The sequence below is a fragment of the Podarcis pityusensis genome (assembly GCF_964106645.2).
Source record: "Podarcis pityusensis genome assembly, chromosome: 6".
Classification (NCBI taxonomy): Eukaryota; Metazoa; Chordata; class Lepidosauria; order Squamata; family Lacertidae; genus Podarcis; species Podarcis pityusensis.
The window spans coordinates 82,297,669-82,315,811 of NC_138030.1; the positions used below are offsets into that span (position 1 = coordinate 82,297,669).

Here is an 18,143-nt window from a genome sequence, read left to right on the forward strand (position 1 = left end):
CAGAGTGGAAAACTTTAAAATTTAATATGAAAATGTCTTCATATGGCACTAAAAATATAATAAGCTGAGCACCAGGTTGACCCATTTGGTAGTGGCGATTGTGTTCCATAAATATGGGGGGGGGGGGGCTGATGGAAAGGCTTTCTGTGTGATCACCACCCCCTGATATCAGTGGAAGATTTTGGCATTTGGGCAGGTGGCTATGGACGTAGGGGTGGGTTGGATCATCTTAATCTCTCATCCTTCTGATCGCCACATAAGTACATTGTAAGTCCCTTCTGTCAAATGCCTGTGTAATGTTTTAAGACAAAATCTTAAAAATACGCCTATACTTTAAGTATAAAAAATAATAGTTATAATAGTATTTGAAGGGGTTCCATGGTACACTTTTTCCTTTAACAAAAAATCTAACTGCTCAACTTTGGTGTAATAAGTAGATGGCCATAGTGCTTTATGATGTGACACCCCTTCCTGGGTAATCTGTTAGTTTTAGTTTCTTTGAACCTTTCTCCTGGGAATAATGTCACCAGAAATCAAAAAAGAAAATAGACCACTTTTTATGTATACAACAGTAGCAGCCAGGATCTCAAAAAGTACGCTACAGGATCCTGCCCTTGCTGGAGACCCACAGAGATGAAATAGATTGCTCGCCTCTTCTTCCCTTTGGCAAATGACTGTACTGTTGAAATGGCGAGGATCCAGTAGCAGCCAGGATCTCAGCCAGGATCGCAAAAAAACTGGAAAAGTGACAAAATACCTTCGATAAAGGAGTGTCAGGTCCAGATGATAGAATATCTACAAATGGCCATGATGACAGGGAGAATTAGAGGGTATCCAAAACAGAAAGTACAGAAAGAATGGAAAATCTTTAAAGAGTATTTGGAAAAGTATTACAATAACAAATATCTCTTGGCAGAAATAGAATGAACCTTGTAAAACAACAAATATAAGGTCTTTTGATATCTGACGGAAACAAAGAAAGAAATATAATAACTTGCAACTGTGTGTGAAAAAAATGTAGAAATAATAATACAATGAGTCTAATCGGAAGTTAAATATGTTTGTTTTGCTTTGCTTTCTTCTTCCTCTTTTCTCCCCCCCCCTTCCCTTCTCCTCCCCCGCCTCTTCTTCTTCTCCTCTTTCTCTTTTCCTTTTTGTGTTTCCTTTCTTGGTCTTCCCTTTTTTGATACGTTAAGAAAAAGATAGAGAGAGAAAAGTGTATTATGAAAACCTCAGTAAGTTAAAAGTGATGTTGTATAATTTCTTTATTAGTATTTATAAAATGTTAAAATGTTAAAACTGGTTAAATGTAATTATATGATGTTGCAACTACTGTGGTTTCCCCCCCCTCCCTTTGTTATTGTTGAACTCTAAATAAAGTTTTATTCCGGGGCGGGGGGGGGGGAGAGTTTTAGTTTCTTTGAGTTTCTAATTTTTCCAATCTTAAATTCATTTCTCCACATTTCCGCATCAGTTTATTGGTTTGTGTGTGTGTGTGTGTGTGTGTGTGTGTGTGTGTGTACACACACACACACACACACACACACACATATACCGTATTTTTTGCACCATAACACTCACTTTTTTCCTCCTAGAAAGTAAGGGGAAATGTCTGTGCGTATTATGGAGGAAATGCCTACGGGTGGCATGCCTACGGATTTTCCTCCTCTAAAAACTACGTGCGTGTTATGGTCGGGTGCGTGTTACAGAGCGAAAAATACGGTATATATAGTGACAAATTGTCAGTAAAGATTGGCTAATATTGTATGGCAGTTTGCCTAACATACACATTTTTGCAAAGCCATTTCCCCCTACATAATGCATTTTTGTATGCTATTTTCCAAATATGTATGTATTTTAATCCAAACAGTACCCTAGCATATGCCCCTTTCTACACATCAGTTGGCCAGAGAACTGCATTGCAAAATTCAGAGCAGTGAGAATTTCGAAGGATGTCTGTGTTTTGGTTTCTGAATTGTTTTGCGAAGGCAAATAACATTCATGTTCAAATACAGATTCACCTTCAAATATGAATCGGATCAATTCATATTTAAGCAGCTAGGAAAGGTTGTTAAAAGAGAAAAAAGTGGTGTGTCACTGTGACTCCTAAAGATTCTTTCAACACATGAAGGGGTCCATAAAAAAACTATTTTATGAATCACATTGTGTGTCTATTTTCTACATCTATATGTTGCAAAAGCATATAGGAAAACTTTAAACCAAGTCTCTTGAGTAATGCACCATCTATCTTGAAAATAAGATTTCAATTGCCAAAATATATGTCAATCAATGATGCAACCTTTTTATTTTTATTTTTTTCCTTTTAGAAAAATGTGATATTCCTAGACTGCTTGCACATGGTACATTCAATGCCCATACTTGGCAGAAGTTCATAGAAGGTGATGAAATTTCATATTCTTGTGAGGTTGGATATGATCCTATAAATCAACAAGCTAAGGCCGTGTGCACCAAAAATGGCTGGTCACCTGCTCCACGTTGTAACATAAAAAGTAAGTGTTATTTATGGAATCCAATTTGACAATATAGAACCTGAGAACCTGGAGCCTGCCCTGTCCTGCTGTGAACAACCAGTACATTATATTATTTTCTTGGACTTTTCACAGTTATAGGAAAGCTTAAGGGTGTGCATGTTTGCAAATCCCATGTTGATTTAATAATAATAATAATAATTTATTATTTATACCCCGCCCATCTGGCTGGGCTTCCCCAGCCACTCTGGGCGGCTTCCAAAATAATACTAAAATACTGTAATACATCAAACATTAAAAGCTTCCCTAAACAGGGGTGCCTTCAGATGTCTTCTAAAAGTCTGGTAGTTGTTGTTCTCTATGACATCTGGTGGGAGAGCGTTCCACAGGGAGGGTGCCACTACCGAGAAGGCCCTCTGCCTGGTTCCCTGTAACTTGGCTTCTCGCAGTGAGGGAACCGCCAGAAGGCCCTTGGTGCTGGACCTCAGTGTCCGAGTAGAACGATGGGGGTGGAGACGCTCCTTCAGATATACTGGACCGAGGCCGTTTAGGGCTTTAAAGGTCAGCACCAACACTTTGAATTGTGCTCGGAAACGTACTGGGAGCCAATGTAGGTCTTTCAAGACCAGTGTTATATGGTCTCGGTGCCACTCCCAGTCACCAGTCTGGCTGCCGTGTTCTGGATTAGTTGTAGTTTCGGGGTCACCTTCAAAGGTAGCCCCATGTAGAGCGCATTGCAGTAGTCCAAGCGGGAGATAAACAGAGCATGCACCACTCTGGTGAGGCAGTCCGCAGGCAGATAGGGTCTCAGCCTGTGTACCAGATGGAGCTGGTAAACAGCCGCCCTGGACACGGATTTGACCTGTGCCTCCATGGACAGCTGTGAGTCCAAAATGACTCCCAGGCTGCACACCTGGTCCTTCAGGGGCACAGTTACCCCATTCAGGACCAGAGAATCCTCCACACCTGCCCGCCTCCTGTCCCCCCAAAACAGTACTTCTGTCTTGTCAGGATTCAATCTCAATCTGTTAGCCGCCATCCACCCTCCAACCGCCTCCAGGCACTCACACAGGACCTTCACCACCTTCACTGGTTCTGATCTGAAAGAGAGGTAGAGCTGGGTATCATCCGCATACTGATGAACACCCAGCCCAAACCCCCTGATGATCTCTCCCAGCGGCTGCATGTAGATGTTGAAAAGCATGGGGGAGAGGACAGAACCCTGAGGCACCCCACAAGTGAGAGCTCAGGGGTCTGAACACTCATCCCCCCCACCACTTTTTGAACACGGCCCAGGAGGAAGGAGCGGAACCACTGCATGACAGTGCCCCCAGCTCCCAGCCCCTCAAGACGGTCCAGAAGGATGTTATGGTTGATGGTATCAAACGCCGTTGAGAGATCCAGCAGAACTAGGAAACAGCTCTCACCTTTGTCCCTAGCCCATCGGAGATGATCAACCAGTGCGACCAAGGCAGTTTCAGTCCCATGATGAGGCCTGAATCCTGACTGGAAGGGATCCAAATAGTCCACTTCTTCCAGGCGTGCCTGGAGTTGTTCAGCAACCACTTGCTCAATCACCTTGCCCAAGAATGGAAGATTTGAGACTGGGCGATAGTTGGCCATTGTGGCCGCATCTAAAGTTGGTTTTTTAAGGAGCGGTTTAATAACCGCCTCTTTCAGCGGGTCTGGGAAGGCTTCCTCACGGAGGGAAGCATTCACCACCCCACGAAGCCCATCGCCCAGCCCTTCCCGGCTAGCTTTTATAAGCCAAGATGGGCAAGGATCAAGGAGACAGGTGGTTGGTTTCACTCGTCTAAGCAGCCTGTCCACATCCTCGGAGGTAACAGATTGGAATTGATCCCACGCAATTTGACTAGACAAGACTCTAGCACTCTCCCGCCCTGGCCCTGCTCCCACGATGGCGTCTAGCTCTTCCCGAATCTGAGCGACTTTATCTGCAAAAAACTTTGCAAAATCATTGCAGGAGATCATGTGGCCCGTACTGGGCTCTGATGTAGCAGGTAGCTCCGCTAAATTGCGAACCACCTGAAAAAAGTCTCCTGCTGCTGTTTTCTGCAGATGCAATAGAGGCGGTGAAGAAAGTCTTCGCCGTCGCTACCGCCACTTGGTAGGCTCGACACTGAGCTCCAGCCCGTGTCTGGTCAGCTTCAGAATGGGTCATCCGCCACCGGCGCTCTAGCCGTCTCAGCGATTATTTCATTGCCCTCAGATCCGTGGAAAACCACGGGGCTGTCCGGGCTCCATGCAATCAGAGAGGGCGCTTCGGAGCCAAACAGTGAATAGCCCTGGTTAACTCCACATTCCAGTGGGCCACCAGGGAATCAGCTGAAAGGCCATCAACATGGGATAAAGCATCCCCTACCACTCTCTGGAAACCATTTGGATCCATTAAGTGGCGGGGGCGGATAATCTGAATCGGTCCCACCTCCCTGCAGAGGGGAAGGGTCGCGGAGAAGTCCAGTTGCACCAGGAAGTGATCTGACCATGGCACTTCTTTCGTTTCGCTTTTACTTAGTGTCAGATCATCAACATCCATAGAGGTAAACAACAGGTCCAAGGCATGTCCGCAACTATGGGTTGGGCCAGACTTATTCAGGGACAGCCCCATGGAGGCCATGCTTTCCACGAAGTCCCGAGCGGCCCCTTGTAAGGTTGTGTCGGCATGGATGTTAAAATCCCCTAGGACAACCAAACTAGGTGTCTCCAGGAGAACATCCGCCACGACCTGAAGCAGCTCGGGCAGGGAATCCTTGGTGCAGCGGGGAGGGCGGTACACCAAAAGAAATCCTGTACTGCCCCTATTGCCCAACTTCCAGAACGTGCACTCAGAGAACTGGGTCTTCCCAATAGGATGCCTGGTGCAAACCAATGACTTCCTAAAAATCACTGCAACCCCCCCTCCCCACCCACAAGGCCTGGGTTGCTGTGCATAAGAGAAACCTGGTGGACAAGCAGCGGCAAGGACAGGCCCATCTGCTTCATCAAACCAAGTCTCTGTTACATATGCCAGGTCAAGTCCTCCATCCATGATCAAGTCATGGATGGCAGAGGTCTTATGAATCATTGACCTGGCATTGCACAGCAGCACCTTCAGGTCATGTGGGTATCCCTTGCTGATTCTAGTATCCGTCCGGTCAGGACCAGACCCGGAGGCAGGGATAGTCCTCAGACAACGACTAAACCCGCCTCCTCTGTAATGACATGGTCTGGTCTTAGCATAACTCCTCCTCCTACCCGTGATCACTGAGATTGGTTGTCCCACCGCAACCCCCTCTGTGCACATGCCCCAGCCATTTTGTTGGCTGGGACCCACTCCCCGGCAGCCCTGACCCCTCCCCTTAAGACCACAATAAAATCTTAAAACAAACAACCCCCCCGAAAACAATAAAACAACACAAACAAAAAACTGTAAATATTACAAATCCATCAAAATCAAACAAATTCCCAAGCCCAACCAAACATCCATCCCACCCCCACCCCCCCATACAAAAAAGTCAAAAGGGAAAGGAAAATTTTAAAACATTTTAAAAAGAACTCTGCACCTCTCCGGGTCCTCCTGGGCAGCAGCAGCAGTGACAGCAACCGTCCTTGTGAGGCCTGTCAGGCCCCGCCCTGGGCCAGTGGAGAGTGGCAGGAGCAGGGCCCTCAGGCACTCACACAGGGGAGTCCTCCTGGGCAGGAGAGCAGTCCTTGTGAGGCCTGTCAGGCCCCGCCCTGGGCCAGGTGGTGAGTGGCAGGAGCAGGGCCCTCAGGCACTCACACAGGGGAGTCCTCCTGGGCAGGAGAGCAGTCCTTGTGAGGCCTGTCAGGCCCCGCCCTGGGCCAGGTGGTGAGTGGCAGGAGCAGGGCCCTCAGGCACTCACACAGGGGAGTCCTCCTGGGCAGGAGAGCTGTACTTGTGAGGCCTGTCAGGCCCCGCCCTGGGCCAGGTGGAGAGTGGCAGGAGCAGGGCCCTCAGGCACTCACACAGGGGAGTCCTCCTGGGCAGCAAACAGTCCTTGTGAGGCCTGTCAGGCCCCGCCCTGGGCCAGGTGGAGAGTGGCAGGAGCAGGACCCTCAGGCACTCACACAGGGGATTTGTAATGAGTAGCAGAGGAAAGAGGCCTTTGCAGCACCTATCTCTTCTGAACGTCTCCTCTTCACTGGGTGAAGCAATCACAAGCAGTCTGGGTACTTGCCAAACATATGGTAGATGGAGCTGAGCCTGGAAGAACTTGTTTAATATTTGTACTCAAAGGGTGGGACTTCTGACAGGCTGTGGAATGAACCTTAAAGTCTCTCTGAAACCTGAGCTACATAACAGCAGGAGACTCAAACTAACAACAAGAAGTTGTTTTCTTGCCAATCAATTGATGAGAGACAAAGTTCTAGGCCTCTTTGATGAAATGCAAACTGGCAAATCCATCTTAGAGTAGTCAAGGAACTCAAATGTGAAATTGCTGTGCATTTAGCTACAAAATGTAACTTGTCCCTCAGATTAGCCTTCGTAATGAGGTCTGGAAAATAGCCAATGTATCTCCAGTTTTTAAAATGGGATCCAGAGAGAGCATGGAAGTAATAATAATAATAATAATAATAATAATAATTTGTATTTATACCCCGTCCTCCCCGGCCAGAGCCGGGCTCAGGGTGGCTAACATCAATAAAATTACAATAAAACATAAGGGGGGGGGGGGAAACAAACAAACAAACAAAAAACCAGTTTATTAAAATACAGGTTAAAATACAATTTAAAATGCAGCCTCATTTTAATAGTAGCCCATAAATCAAAAACAGAAGGGGAGGGAAACATAAGGGTCAGACTGAGTCCAAACTAAAAGCCAGGCGGAACAGCTCTGTCTTGCAGGCCCTGTAGAAAGATGTCAAGTCCCGCAGGGCCCTAGTCTCTTGTGATAGAGGATTCCACCAAGTCGAGGCCAGTACCGAAAAGGCCCTGGCCTTAGTTGAGACCAATCTAAGCACCTAGAGGCTTGGGACCTCCAAAGTGTTGTTATTTGTGGACCTTAAGGTCCTCTGCGGGGCATACCAGGAGAGGCGGTCCCGTAGGTACGAGGTTACAGTTGCTTAATTTCTATTCTGCTTGCTTAATGCCTGTTCTGGGGAAATTTGTGGAAAGTATTGTGAAAAATAAAATAACCAATCATATAGAAAAAGAAATCTTGCTGAAGTAGAAACAGCCTGGCTGCTGTAAGGGCAAATCCTGTCTCACCCACCTAGTAGAGTTCTTTGAGTGTGTTAGCAGGCACATATGAATGGTGGTGATCTGGTTGACCCCTTGGACTTTGAAAAAGCTTTTGACAAGGTATCTCACCAAAGACTCCTAAATAAGCTTAGCAGTCATGAAATAAGAGGTGAAGGTCCTTTATGAACCAGGAATTGGTTAACCAGCAGGAAGCAAGAAATAGACAGTTCTCTGAATGAAGGGATTCAGAAAGTGAAGTCCCTAAGAATCAGTAATGGGACCTGTTCCTTTTAACTAGCCCATAGACAATCTAGAGTTAGAGGTGAGCAGTGAAATGGCCAAGGAAGCTGGTGATACTAAATTGTTCATGGTCTCTGTAGCAAAAAGAGACCGTGAAGAGCTCCAAATGGGAGTCTCCAAATTGAGTGAATTGGTGGCAGTATGGCAAAGGCAATTCAATTTAAACAACTGTGAAGTGATGCATATTGGGGCAAAAATATATATCTTAATTTCACATGTATGCTCATGGAGTCTGAAGTAGCCAGATTTTAGAGCATGTAAACTGATACTATAAAACTGATCATAAATAAAATTCATTCTTTATTTCCTCAGAGACATGCCAAGTGCCAACTCAAAATAATGAAATCTTTAACACAAGTCAATCGGTTTTCTTGCTTGAAGAAATACTTCACTTAAAATGTAAAGATGGGTTTGAAACCATTAAAAAGGCCACAAGTGACCATGTAGTATGCACAAAGGATGGGTGGAGTCCAAATCCTGAATGTCTACGTAAGTTATAATTTATCATTGTTTAATTATATAATTAGATAACACAGCCTTGATATAATTATATAACACAGCCTTTGTCAATCAAACAAGGTTTGTTTCACTGATGTTTTCTATGTGGTTACATACACAGGCCACTAGTTTATAATCTTTCAGAAGCAAGGCCTCCAATTATCCTAGATATAGACTTTAGGATTATCTAGTATGTCATAACCAGCAATACTCTGGTTTCTCTTCAGATATTGCTATAACCAGCAATATCCTTTATTTTCTTCAAGTAATTTTCTCCCAGTGATTCCTAACGATTTTACATAACTAAAATACCTCAAGTTGGCATACATCAGTGATCTAATTAATAATGATCAGTAAGAATATATGTACTCATCTCGGATGTAATAAAGTAAGATATGAAGCTGGATTTTTAGCAATCTGATTCTGTAGATGAAATTGCTACATATAGGAGTCAGGCAACTTGCTCTGTGTTTAACAATGTGTTTGGCTTGCTCAGAGTTCATAGAAAACATCTGAGAATAAAATACCTCAACTGAAGCACCTTTTTGCAGTGGTTCCTCCATCCAGGCAGACTGATAAGAATCCTTCACCTGGAATGTAAAGAATGAAGAAAAAACAAAAGGAAAGCAAAAAGTTAATGGAATATATCCAAGCTCAGGTTGTTCAAAGAATTCACACCATCTTCTAGATTAAGAGTAGCACCAGCAACTCACCTGAGTGTGCCAGTTGTTGTTGTTGCTGTGAAAAAATAGAATTTGACTTCTTCTAGTGAGATTTTCAGGCATGGAAATTTTGAAGGTATGAGGAAGGTGGACTCACCCAATAGCTGAGAAACATGGCATGCTGTCTTGTTAAACATTTATTGGTCTCCACTCCAAGGGGGTCAGCGGTTATGCAAGCCTGCAATAAGTTTGATGAACATTTGCAAACATTTTGCTCAGCAGTTTAATTTCAGGCATGTTTGCTTTGAAATGCACTTAATTATATTCAATCTGCTTTGCTCAACATTTCCTTTAGCAATACATTGTGATGGTTTCCTTCTGGAGAATGGGCTACTTGACCCTAGAAAGAACCACTATCAGCACAGAGACGTGGTGAAATTTTCCTGCCACGGAAACTACAAAAGAGTTGGGCCTGACTCTGCCCAGTGTTATCATTTTGGATGGTCTCCACAGCCCCCAACATGTAAAGGTATGCATTTTTTTTCATAGCTTATACAAAAAGTAAATATCAGTGCGCTTGTTACTCTTAAAAATTTCCTGGCAGCCTTTTTTGGCAGTAATGTTTCTCCCAAGTCTTACTGGGGAAGATTTCACTGGCTAGTGTATACATATATACATTTTGTTTAGTGTTGTGTGGTCAATGGAGTATGGGAAGGAGGTGACGCCGATGGCGCTGTGGTCTCAACCACTAAGCCTCTTGGGCTTGCTAATTGGAAGGTCGGGGGTTCGAATCTGCACAATGGGGTGAGCAAATTAGCTGCTGGAGTTTGGATTACATATAAATAAAGGCAGCTCCATGTATAGCAATGGAGGAAGAATCTGTTTTTAACAGATTTATGTAGGGAATTTGCTGGTTCCAACCTGATTGAGATTTGCTCACATTGCCTGCATATTGCATCTACCAGCCAGTTATGTCCAAGCTGTCTCTGCATTGCTGAGTTTTGAAAGAGAAAGAAAATGCCTGAAATGAAATGAAATGAAACACAAAATTAAATGGGAAAATATGGTATGTTATACATGCAATATACTCCGTTATATAGTTCCATTTGATACAGGTAAATTTCATTATATGCAGGGGTTACATTCCTTGCTACCATGTGTATAAGCAAAATTATGTAAAGCAGGAGTAACCCCAGAATGGCCCTGTGTGAGGATCCCTACCTATTTGTAGCTGGGGGGGGGGTTCATTCAGCAACATGGCAACCATTTCCCCCTGGCTTCCTCTACGCAGTTGTGGGTAATGGGTGAAACTAGGAGCTACATGAGTAGTGCTGATCATTTGAGTCTTTCCCACATAAATGACACCATCCATTCCACACAACTGGCTGGAACTCAGCGCATCCAACATCATTTCATAATTATGAAAATTCTATGTGGAAGGATGTGCTGTCTAGACTTATTTTGAGTCAACAGATACAAGACTGAAGTGATGCTCTCTTACTTCCAGCACAAGTCGATCCTTGTCAGCCACCCCCCAGCATTTTGGATGGCAGTATTAGCGGTGACCTTCAGGAAGAATATGAACATGGAGAAAAGGTGGAATACAAGTGTGATTTTGGATTTGCAATGACTGGATCAAAGTTGATTGAGTGTTTGGATGGACAGTGGACATCTTTACCACTCTGCAAAGGTAAATTACAGATGCAACTAAGGCATGTTCACAGAGCAAATGCTATGTGCAGATAAAACTGTTTTGGTTAACTCAGCAAAGTCCACCATGTGCATATATTCCACTAGGATTTCTTTTCTATTTACATGCTGGAATTTTCTGTCCCAGAAGTTTCCCAAGTTGCAGGAGAAGAAAAAGGTCTGCTGAAGGGAAAGTGGAGCGTAACATTTGATGTCTCCATATGAAGCAGAATCAGGCCATCTTAAGTGTCCTCATGCTTTGCTTTATCATTGAAATGCTATGTTTACCCAAATGTGGTATAAAAGAAGCCATTTCTAAATTCCAGTCTTAAGTTTCCAATGCTTGGGACTGGAAATAAGATCAAAATGGAACAGAGAAAAATAACAACAAATCAATGCTCAGTTATTAAGAATGAAGTTAAAATCATACAAGCCATAATAATATCAAAGTCTGCCTCTTCATTCTACTTCTGCAATATATACTGATGAGCTGAAAAATGAAGAGCTGTGTCAGGGAAGAGTTAGAAGTTTCCAGTTTCTCAGAGGGAGAAAGCATTCCCCAAGGGGGGAAGGAGAGCAGTGAATCTAATAGAAGAGAGCAAGAGGAACAGCAGGGAGGGACTGGCTGTTCCCAGGAAAGGCAAGGGTTGAGTTCTAGCTCAGATTCGGAGGAGGGGAGATACAAGCCAGCTCTAGCCAGGAGGTTAGAAAAAAGAGGGGGAAAGTGAAGGGAAGGGTGCGTTCGACATTTTGAGAGTGGCTGGTCACGGAGAAGCAGAGCTCAGAAGGTATCTGAAATAAGTGACTCTGATGAATAATAGTTAAGAACTGTTTATAAGATTGTTTTGTTAATACGCAATAAAAAGTTTTATAAAAGAACAAGAAGCGTTTGTGTGGTGATCTGAAGAGGACGACGACCAGTCCTGACAAGCTGCCCTTGGCATTTTTTATCTGGTGTGTAGGAGAGGCTGAAGAGAATGAGCAGCCCAAACAACTGGGGACTGAGATGATAGTTTTAAGAAAATAAAGAACTCATGTTTTGTTTCATATCATTTCCTTCTGTTTTCAACAGAGGAACCCAGAGCTTGTGAAGTACCTCCAAATATTACAAATGGACGCCCTGCCAGTGTTGACTCAGATAGATATCTGCATGGCGAAACTGTGGCATATCAATGTAATGGAGGTTTTTTCATTGTTGGAACTAAAGAAGCTGTGTGTCTGCATGGGCAGTGGGAGTTACCATTATGTGTTGGTAAGCTATTATTATTGCTTATTGAATTTATATACCACCCTACACCCAGGAATCTCAGGGCGGTTTGCAGAATAAAATCAATATATAAAACCACAAACTACATAATAAAAACAGAAACAACAAGCCAATAGCCCCCCCCCCCCCCAAAAAACACAGAAGGGTAAATCAGATCAACGAAAGGCCTGGTTAAAAAGGAACGTTTTTGCCTGGTGCCTTAACGGTATATAATGAAGGCGCCAGGCAAACTTCCCTGGGGAGAGCATTCCACAGACAGGGAGCCACTGCAGAAAAGGCCCATTGTCGTGTTGTCACCCTCTGGACCTCTTGAGGAGGAGGCACATAAAGGAGGGCCTCAGAAGATGATCTTAGGTAGGTTCATAGGGAAAGAGGCGGTCCTTGAGGTATTGTGGTCCTGAGCCGTTTAAGGCTTTATAGGTCAAAACCAGCACTTTGAATTGAGCCCGGAAACTAATTGGTAGCCAGTGCAGTCGGACCAGGATCGGTGTAATATGCTCAAACAGCCTTGCTCCAGTGAGCAGCCTAGCCACTGAATTCTGCACCAGCTGATGTTTCCAAACCATCTTCAGAGGCAGCCCTACATATAACGTATTGCCGTAATCTAACCTTGAGGTTACCAGAGCATAAACAAGAGTAGTTAGGCTATCCCTCTCCAGATAGGGGAGTAGCTGGGCCACCAGCCGAAGCTGATGGAAGGCACTCTGGGCTACCTGAGCCTCGAGCGACAGCAAAGGATCCAGGAGTATCCCCAAGCTACGACCCTGCTCCTTCAGAGGAAGTGTAACCCCATCAAGAGCAGGCGACCTCCCACCTATCTGGTCTAGGAAACCACCCACTAACAGTAGCTCAGTCTTATCTAGATTGAGCTTCAGTTTGTTGGTTCTCATCCAGTCCATTACCGAGGCAAGACACTGGTCCAACACTTCCACTGCCTCACCTGGAGATGTAAAGGAGAAATAGAGCTGAGTGTCAAGCAAATTACAAATTACAAATAAATGCAACTCATATTTATATTGACACTTTTCATATTTAATTGCCATTTATTAACATAAGCAATTATATGCTTGTGATCCATTGGACGGGAAATTAGACCTACTGCCAGGAGACTCCTGCCACAGACATACTTTGTGGTCTTAATCAAGTCTGTTACTACTTCTTCACCTCAGCTGCCCTATAAAAAATGGCAATAATTATGGTTTCTCCTCCAAAACTGCTGCAAGGATTGACTGCAATAAAGACTGAAAGGCGTATTGGAAAATAGATGTGCATGAAAAATACCAGTGAGATTTTCTAGTTGATTAACTCCATTTGATTGTGATTTGCTAACAAACAACTTTACTTAAACAATATTTGAATTGTTAGATGTTGCAGCAAAAACAAAATGTGTTAATGGAAAGTGGTCACCTGAGCCAGAATGTATAGGCACAGTTTTGCATGCTATATACAAATGCATGGTTTCTCAACTTGAGTGACAGATGTGGCCACTGGAAGCAAGAGTGGGACAGACCTGTTCAGGAGTGCCTTCCTGGGTAGGCTAGACTCATCTCCTTTGGAAAGAGCACATAAAGCTTCCTTTAAGATTGCATGAATTCTGCATGCCTTATGTACTCGGCTGGTGTGAGATCAGGATATTAGTTTATCCACTTCAGGAGCAGAAGCATTGCTGCCACATGGGAAAGGCAATCATTCGACCCAAGGACAGAATTAGCAGCTTGCAAAGCAGTCACTACAGGCTGTTGGTTCTTGCAAACAGAGGCACAGAGTGCATTTTCCCTTCTGCATCCCTGTCTAAGAGCACCATCCCTGGAGGTCAACTCAACTGTGGTGCCCAGGATTCAGAAACACATAAAACTGGATTGGGTGGCATATCTTGCTACTTTCTCAACAGTGACCTTCCGGTAGCTTTATAATAGTAAAATCTGGGTTGAGTTCACATGTCAGATTTAGGTTGCAAGCAAGAACCTTTTTGGTATACCACAAGCGTGCAAAGCTGAACTGAACCATATGCAGGTTTAAACACTGCAATAGAGGAAGGGTAGCATGCAAATATAAATTTCAGGAGCGGCAGCAACTCTCCACACTTCTGTAGACAGACACCTCACCTGCACTGAGTTTTGGAGAGCCTGATGAGGCAACATGGGGATCTCACTGGAACTAAACTGGAGAAGTTCTGCTTCTCTTGCAGGTTCTACCAGGCAGCTCTTTGGTTCAAGGCCAATGCAAATAACTCATTGCAACATTGAATCCATTCAAGGGATAAGGAGGTTTGACTAGATGCTCACTTTTCATAGTTTCCTTGCATAACTTTGTATCATTGAATTCTAATGGACTTTTATTTATTTATTAAAGCATTCTGTCCACCACCACCTCAGCTTCCCAATGCCATTGACATAACTGATACGAGAAACTATAAGAGTGGTGAGGAGATAAGCTTCAGGTGTCAGGAGAACTTCTTTCTTCAAGGGCCACAAAAAATAAATGTGACAATGGAAAGTGGCAAACCCCACCGCGCTGTTTAGGTTAGTATGATCTTCCTTTCATATTTCCCTTTTTTGTTTTCAAGAAGTCAGAGAATTGAGGGTGGTGGTGTGTGATTTATAATCTAAAGAAGCATAACTTTTTAAAAATGAAAAGAAACTAGAAAATATAAATGATAATGTGGCCTCAAAATGGCAATTCCTCTCTCAAATTATTCTAAGGACACAGTTAAACTTTGGAACCTCATACTCATACAGAAGACATTGATAGCCACCAAATTAGATGGCTTAAAAAGAGGACTGGAGAAATTCATGGAGAAGGCCATTGATGTCTATGCTTTGCATATACCAGTTGCTGCAAATCACAGGAAGGGAGACTGCTCTTACACTCAGATCAGGCTTATAGGTCTCCAACAGACATTTGCTGCCCACTTGAAGAACAGAACACTGGCCTAGAAGGGCCATTGACCCATCAGGCTCTTCGTATGTTCTTATTTAATAATGGGGATTCAAACCTTCAAACCAAGAATGTGGGTGTTGCTGTGGTCTAAACCACTGAGCCTCTTGGGCTTGCTGCAATGGGGTAAGCTCCCGTTGCTCTGCCCAGCTCCTGCCAACCTAGCAGTTCAAAAGCATGCCAGTGCAAGTAGATAAATAGGTACTGCTGTGGCGGGAAGGTAAACGGCGTTTCCGTGCACTCTGGTTTCTGTCACGGTGTTCCATTGTGCCAGAAGTGGTTTAATCATGCTGGCCACATGACTCAGAAAGCTGTCTGTGGACAAACACTGGCTCCCTTGGCCTGAAAGCGAGATGAGCGCCGCAACCCATCTAGGGGTCCTTTACCTTTTTTTATAAATAGTAATGCACTTGTGAGGTAATAAAGATGCTTATTCAATAGATCAGTGGTTCCCAAACTCTGCTCCATGGAGCAGAGCTCCACAAAGCATCTCCAAGTGCTCTACGAAGAGATTGGAAAGGAAAATAAATAAATAAATATTTTTCTTTGGTATAAGGGTGGAGATAGTGCTCCATGGTGAATTTCTCTCCAAGAAGTTTGGGAGCCGCTGCAATAGAATGGCAGGAATTAGATGTAACACGAATGGCAGCTGATACCATAAGTAGCAACCAAGTGTCTTACACTCTTCTCCTGTTGTCCCCTACACAGCTGATGAAGCAAAATGTATGATGTGATCTGATCTGATTGATTGATTGATTGATTGACTGTATATCCCACTCTTCTTTGCATACCCAGGCAGAATAATTAATAAATAAATAAATAAATAAATAAATAAATAAATAAATAATTTTCTTGTTTTTACCATGCCCATCTGGCTGGGTTTCCCTAGCCACTCTAGGCAACTTCCAAGAGAATATTGAAAACACGATAAATTATCAAACATTAAAAACTTCCCTAAACAGGGCTGCTGTCTTTTAAAAATCAGATAGCTATTTATTTCCTTGACATCTGATGGGAGGGCCTTCCATAGTCCGAACGCCACTACCAAGGAGGCCTTCTGCCTGGTTCCCTGTAATCTCACATATCAAAGCAATACTATAAGCCTCCAAATTTCTTTCTTCCCTGCCTCACTTTGTAAAGCGTGTTCTCCCTAAAATGAGAGCACGTGTTGTGGTGGGGTCTGCCAGGCCAACCCTCTGTTGCCAGGCAGGTAAAATGATGATGGCCTGGGGCAATGATTGGATGGCTGGGTTGCTGGGGCAAATTGCATGTAGCAAGTTGGTGGGTGGGACCAAAGGCTTTAAATATTGGGGCACTCAGCTTTTGCTTTCTCTTTTGCTGAGTGCATCGGATCACCCGCCCGACCGCCCTGGTTTCCAGTTCACCTTGCTAATGGCGGTGTGGAAGGGAATTCCGTTAAAGGAATCCTGGGACTTGCCACAATTTCGTCCAATCCCTGAAATGGGACCAGGGCCCGCAAGCCTTGGGGAGCAGATTGGGTGAGCGGTGAGGGACTGTCGCTCAGCTCAACTGATCCCCAATATTGTTTTCCCTTCACTGGCTTCCGAGGGAGTTCGGAAAGTCAGTTCTGTCCCAGGCGGGGGGACAGATAGTCATAACCAATGCCTAAGCAACCACTCACAGATTATGTATTTTAATAAAGCTGTGGCCAAAATTATGCCAAAAACCTTAAACAAAAATTATGTGTTATTTGTGAATTATTTTGAGGGGTGGCTTGGGGACCTCCACACGCAAACCGACTTTGAATTGGCTGCCTATGAAACTTTCTACCAGATGAAAAAGGAGGGAGCAGTTCTGCATATAAAACACTCTGGAAATGTTTTTATGCCATTTAATTGTATTCATGAAGACCGCATGTTATATAACTCCCTTTCCAGATTCAAGCTGTGGAGATCCCCCTGCAATTGCCCATGGTGAGGTAAATAATAGATCCCAGAGAAAGTATCTTTCTGGTGAAAGTGTGGAGTATCATTGCCATGAAGGTTTTGAACTTGGGGAATCAAGTACTTCAACATGCGAAAATAGGGAGTGGTCCCCACCGCCAACTTGCAGAGGTAAGAAAATACATTTATGATATAATAATAATTTATTATTTATACTCCACCCATCTGGCTGTGTTTCCCCAGCCACTCTGGGCAGCTCTCAACAGAATATTAAAAACACAATAAAACATCAAACATTAAAAACTTCCCTAAACAGGGTTGCCTTCAGATGTCTTCTAAAAGTCAGATAGTTGTTTATTTCCTAGACCCTCAGAGCTCGACCTCAGCTTCCATTCAAAAGTGGAGGGTAACTATATATCCAATGAAGAGCTTTCAATGAGACTTCAGTCTTCTTCCATCAAGACTATGCATGGAATACATTTTGCCAAAGCTATAGAAATTGTGACACTGCCTCACTTGAAGTGTCCTGCCAACCAGCAAACATTCAGAATTTTGAAATATTCTCCCTCTTGCAGAATTGAGGGTAATTCAACTTGCAGTCTAACATTTTGTTGCTTTAATATTTCAACCATGACCTTGCTTTTGGTTTGGGGCAGCACTTGAATGTCTCAGAAACTTTTCAGGGGCTTCTCAGTGAGACGCTGGTTTACTGGCTTACCATCCCTAGACAGAACAGACAAGCGTCTGTGAAAGAAAACTTGATCGATAGAACCTGATCCACGTTTACTGGTTTCCCCCTGTAATGCACAGCAGCAAAAGGCATAATGTGTATTATGGGCTCTACTGTAAGATTATGTGGGGCAGTGGCAAAACTCAACAGATACAGCCAGTGCTTATTTTCTAAGAAAATGTTTAGGGGTACTCTCATTTTGACTCAAGAAAATCACCATTTTATAGTTCAGATTGGGGAAAATAAATACAGTAAATGGACAAAAGTACAAAGATTCACCAAATGTTTAGGAGTATGCGTACCCCAGGAAACAAAGCACTGTCCTGCTTAAACTGAGAATGTGCTTTAGGTTGTGACTCCAGAATCCCTCAATATTTAGGATTTCTTTGGGAGTCAAATTGAAACTTGAGAGCAGGCAATTAGGAAGGTGGTATAAAAGTTTGAAAACCTCTGGACTAAGGACC

General features: G+C 43.7%; 1 protein-coding gene across 1 annotated transcript in view; it reads left to right on the top strand.

Moving 5' to 3' along the window:
* LOC308479545 (complement factor H-like) overlaps nt 1–18,143 on the top strand; it is a 46,914-nt gene that overhangs the window by 12,480 nt on the left and 16,291 nt on the right. The window contains 8 exon segments of the mRNA XM_081010249.1: nt 2,328–2,510; nt 8,305–8,481; nt 9,508–9,681; nt 10,660–10,842; nt 11,914–12,093; nt 14,461–14,583; nt 14,586–14,630; nt 16,944–17,120. Coding sequence (XP_080866375.1) covers nt 2,328–2,510; nt 8,305–8,481; nt 9,508–9,681; nt 10,660–10,842; nt 11,914–12,093; nt 14,461–14,583; nt 14,586–14,630; nt 16,944–17,120 — 1,242 coding nt within the window.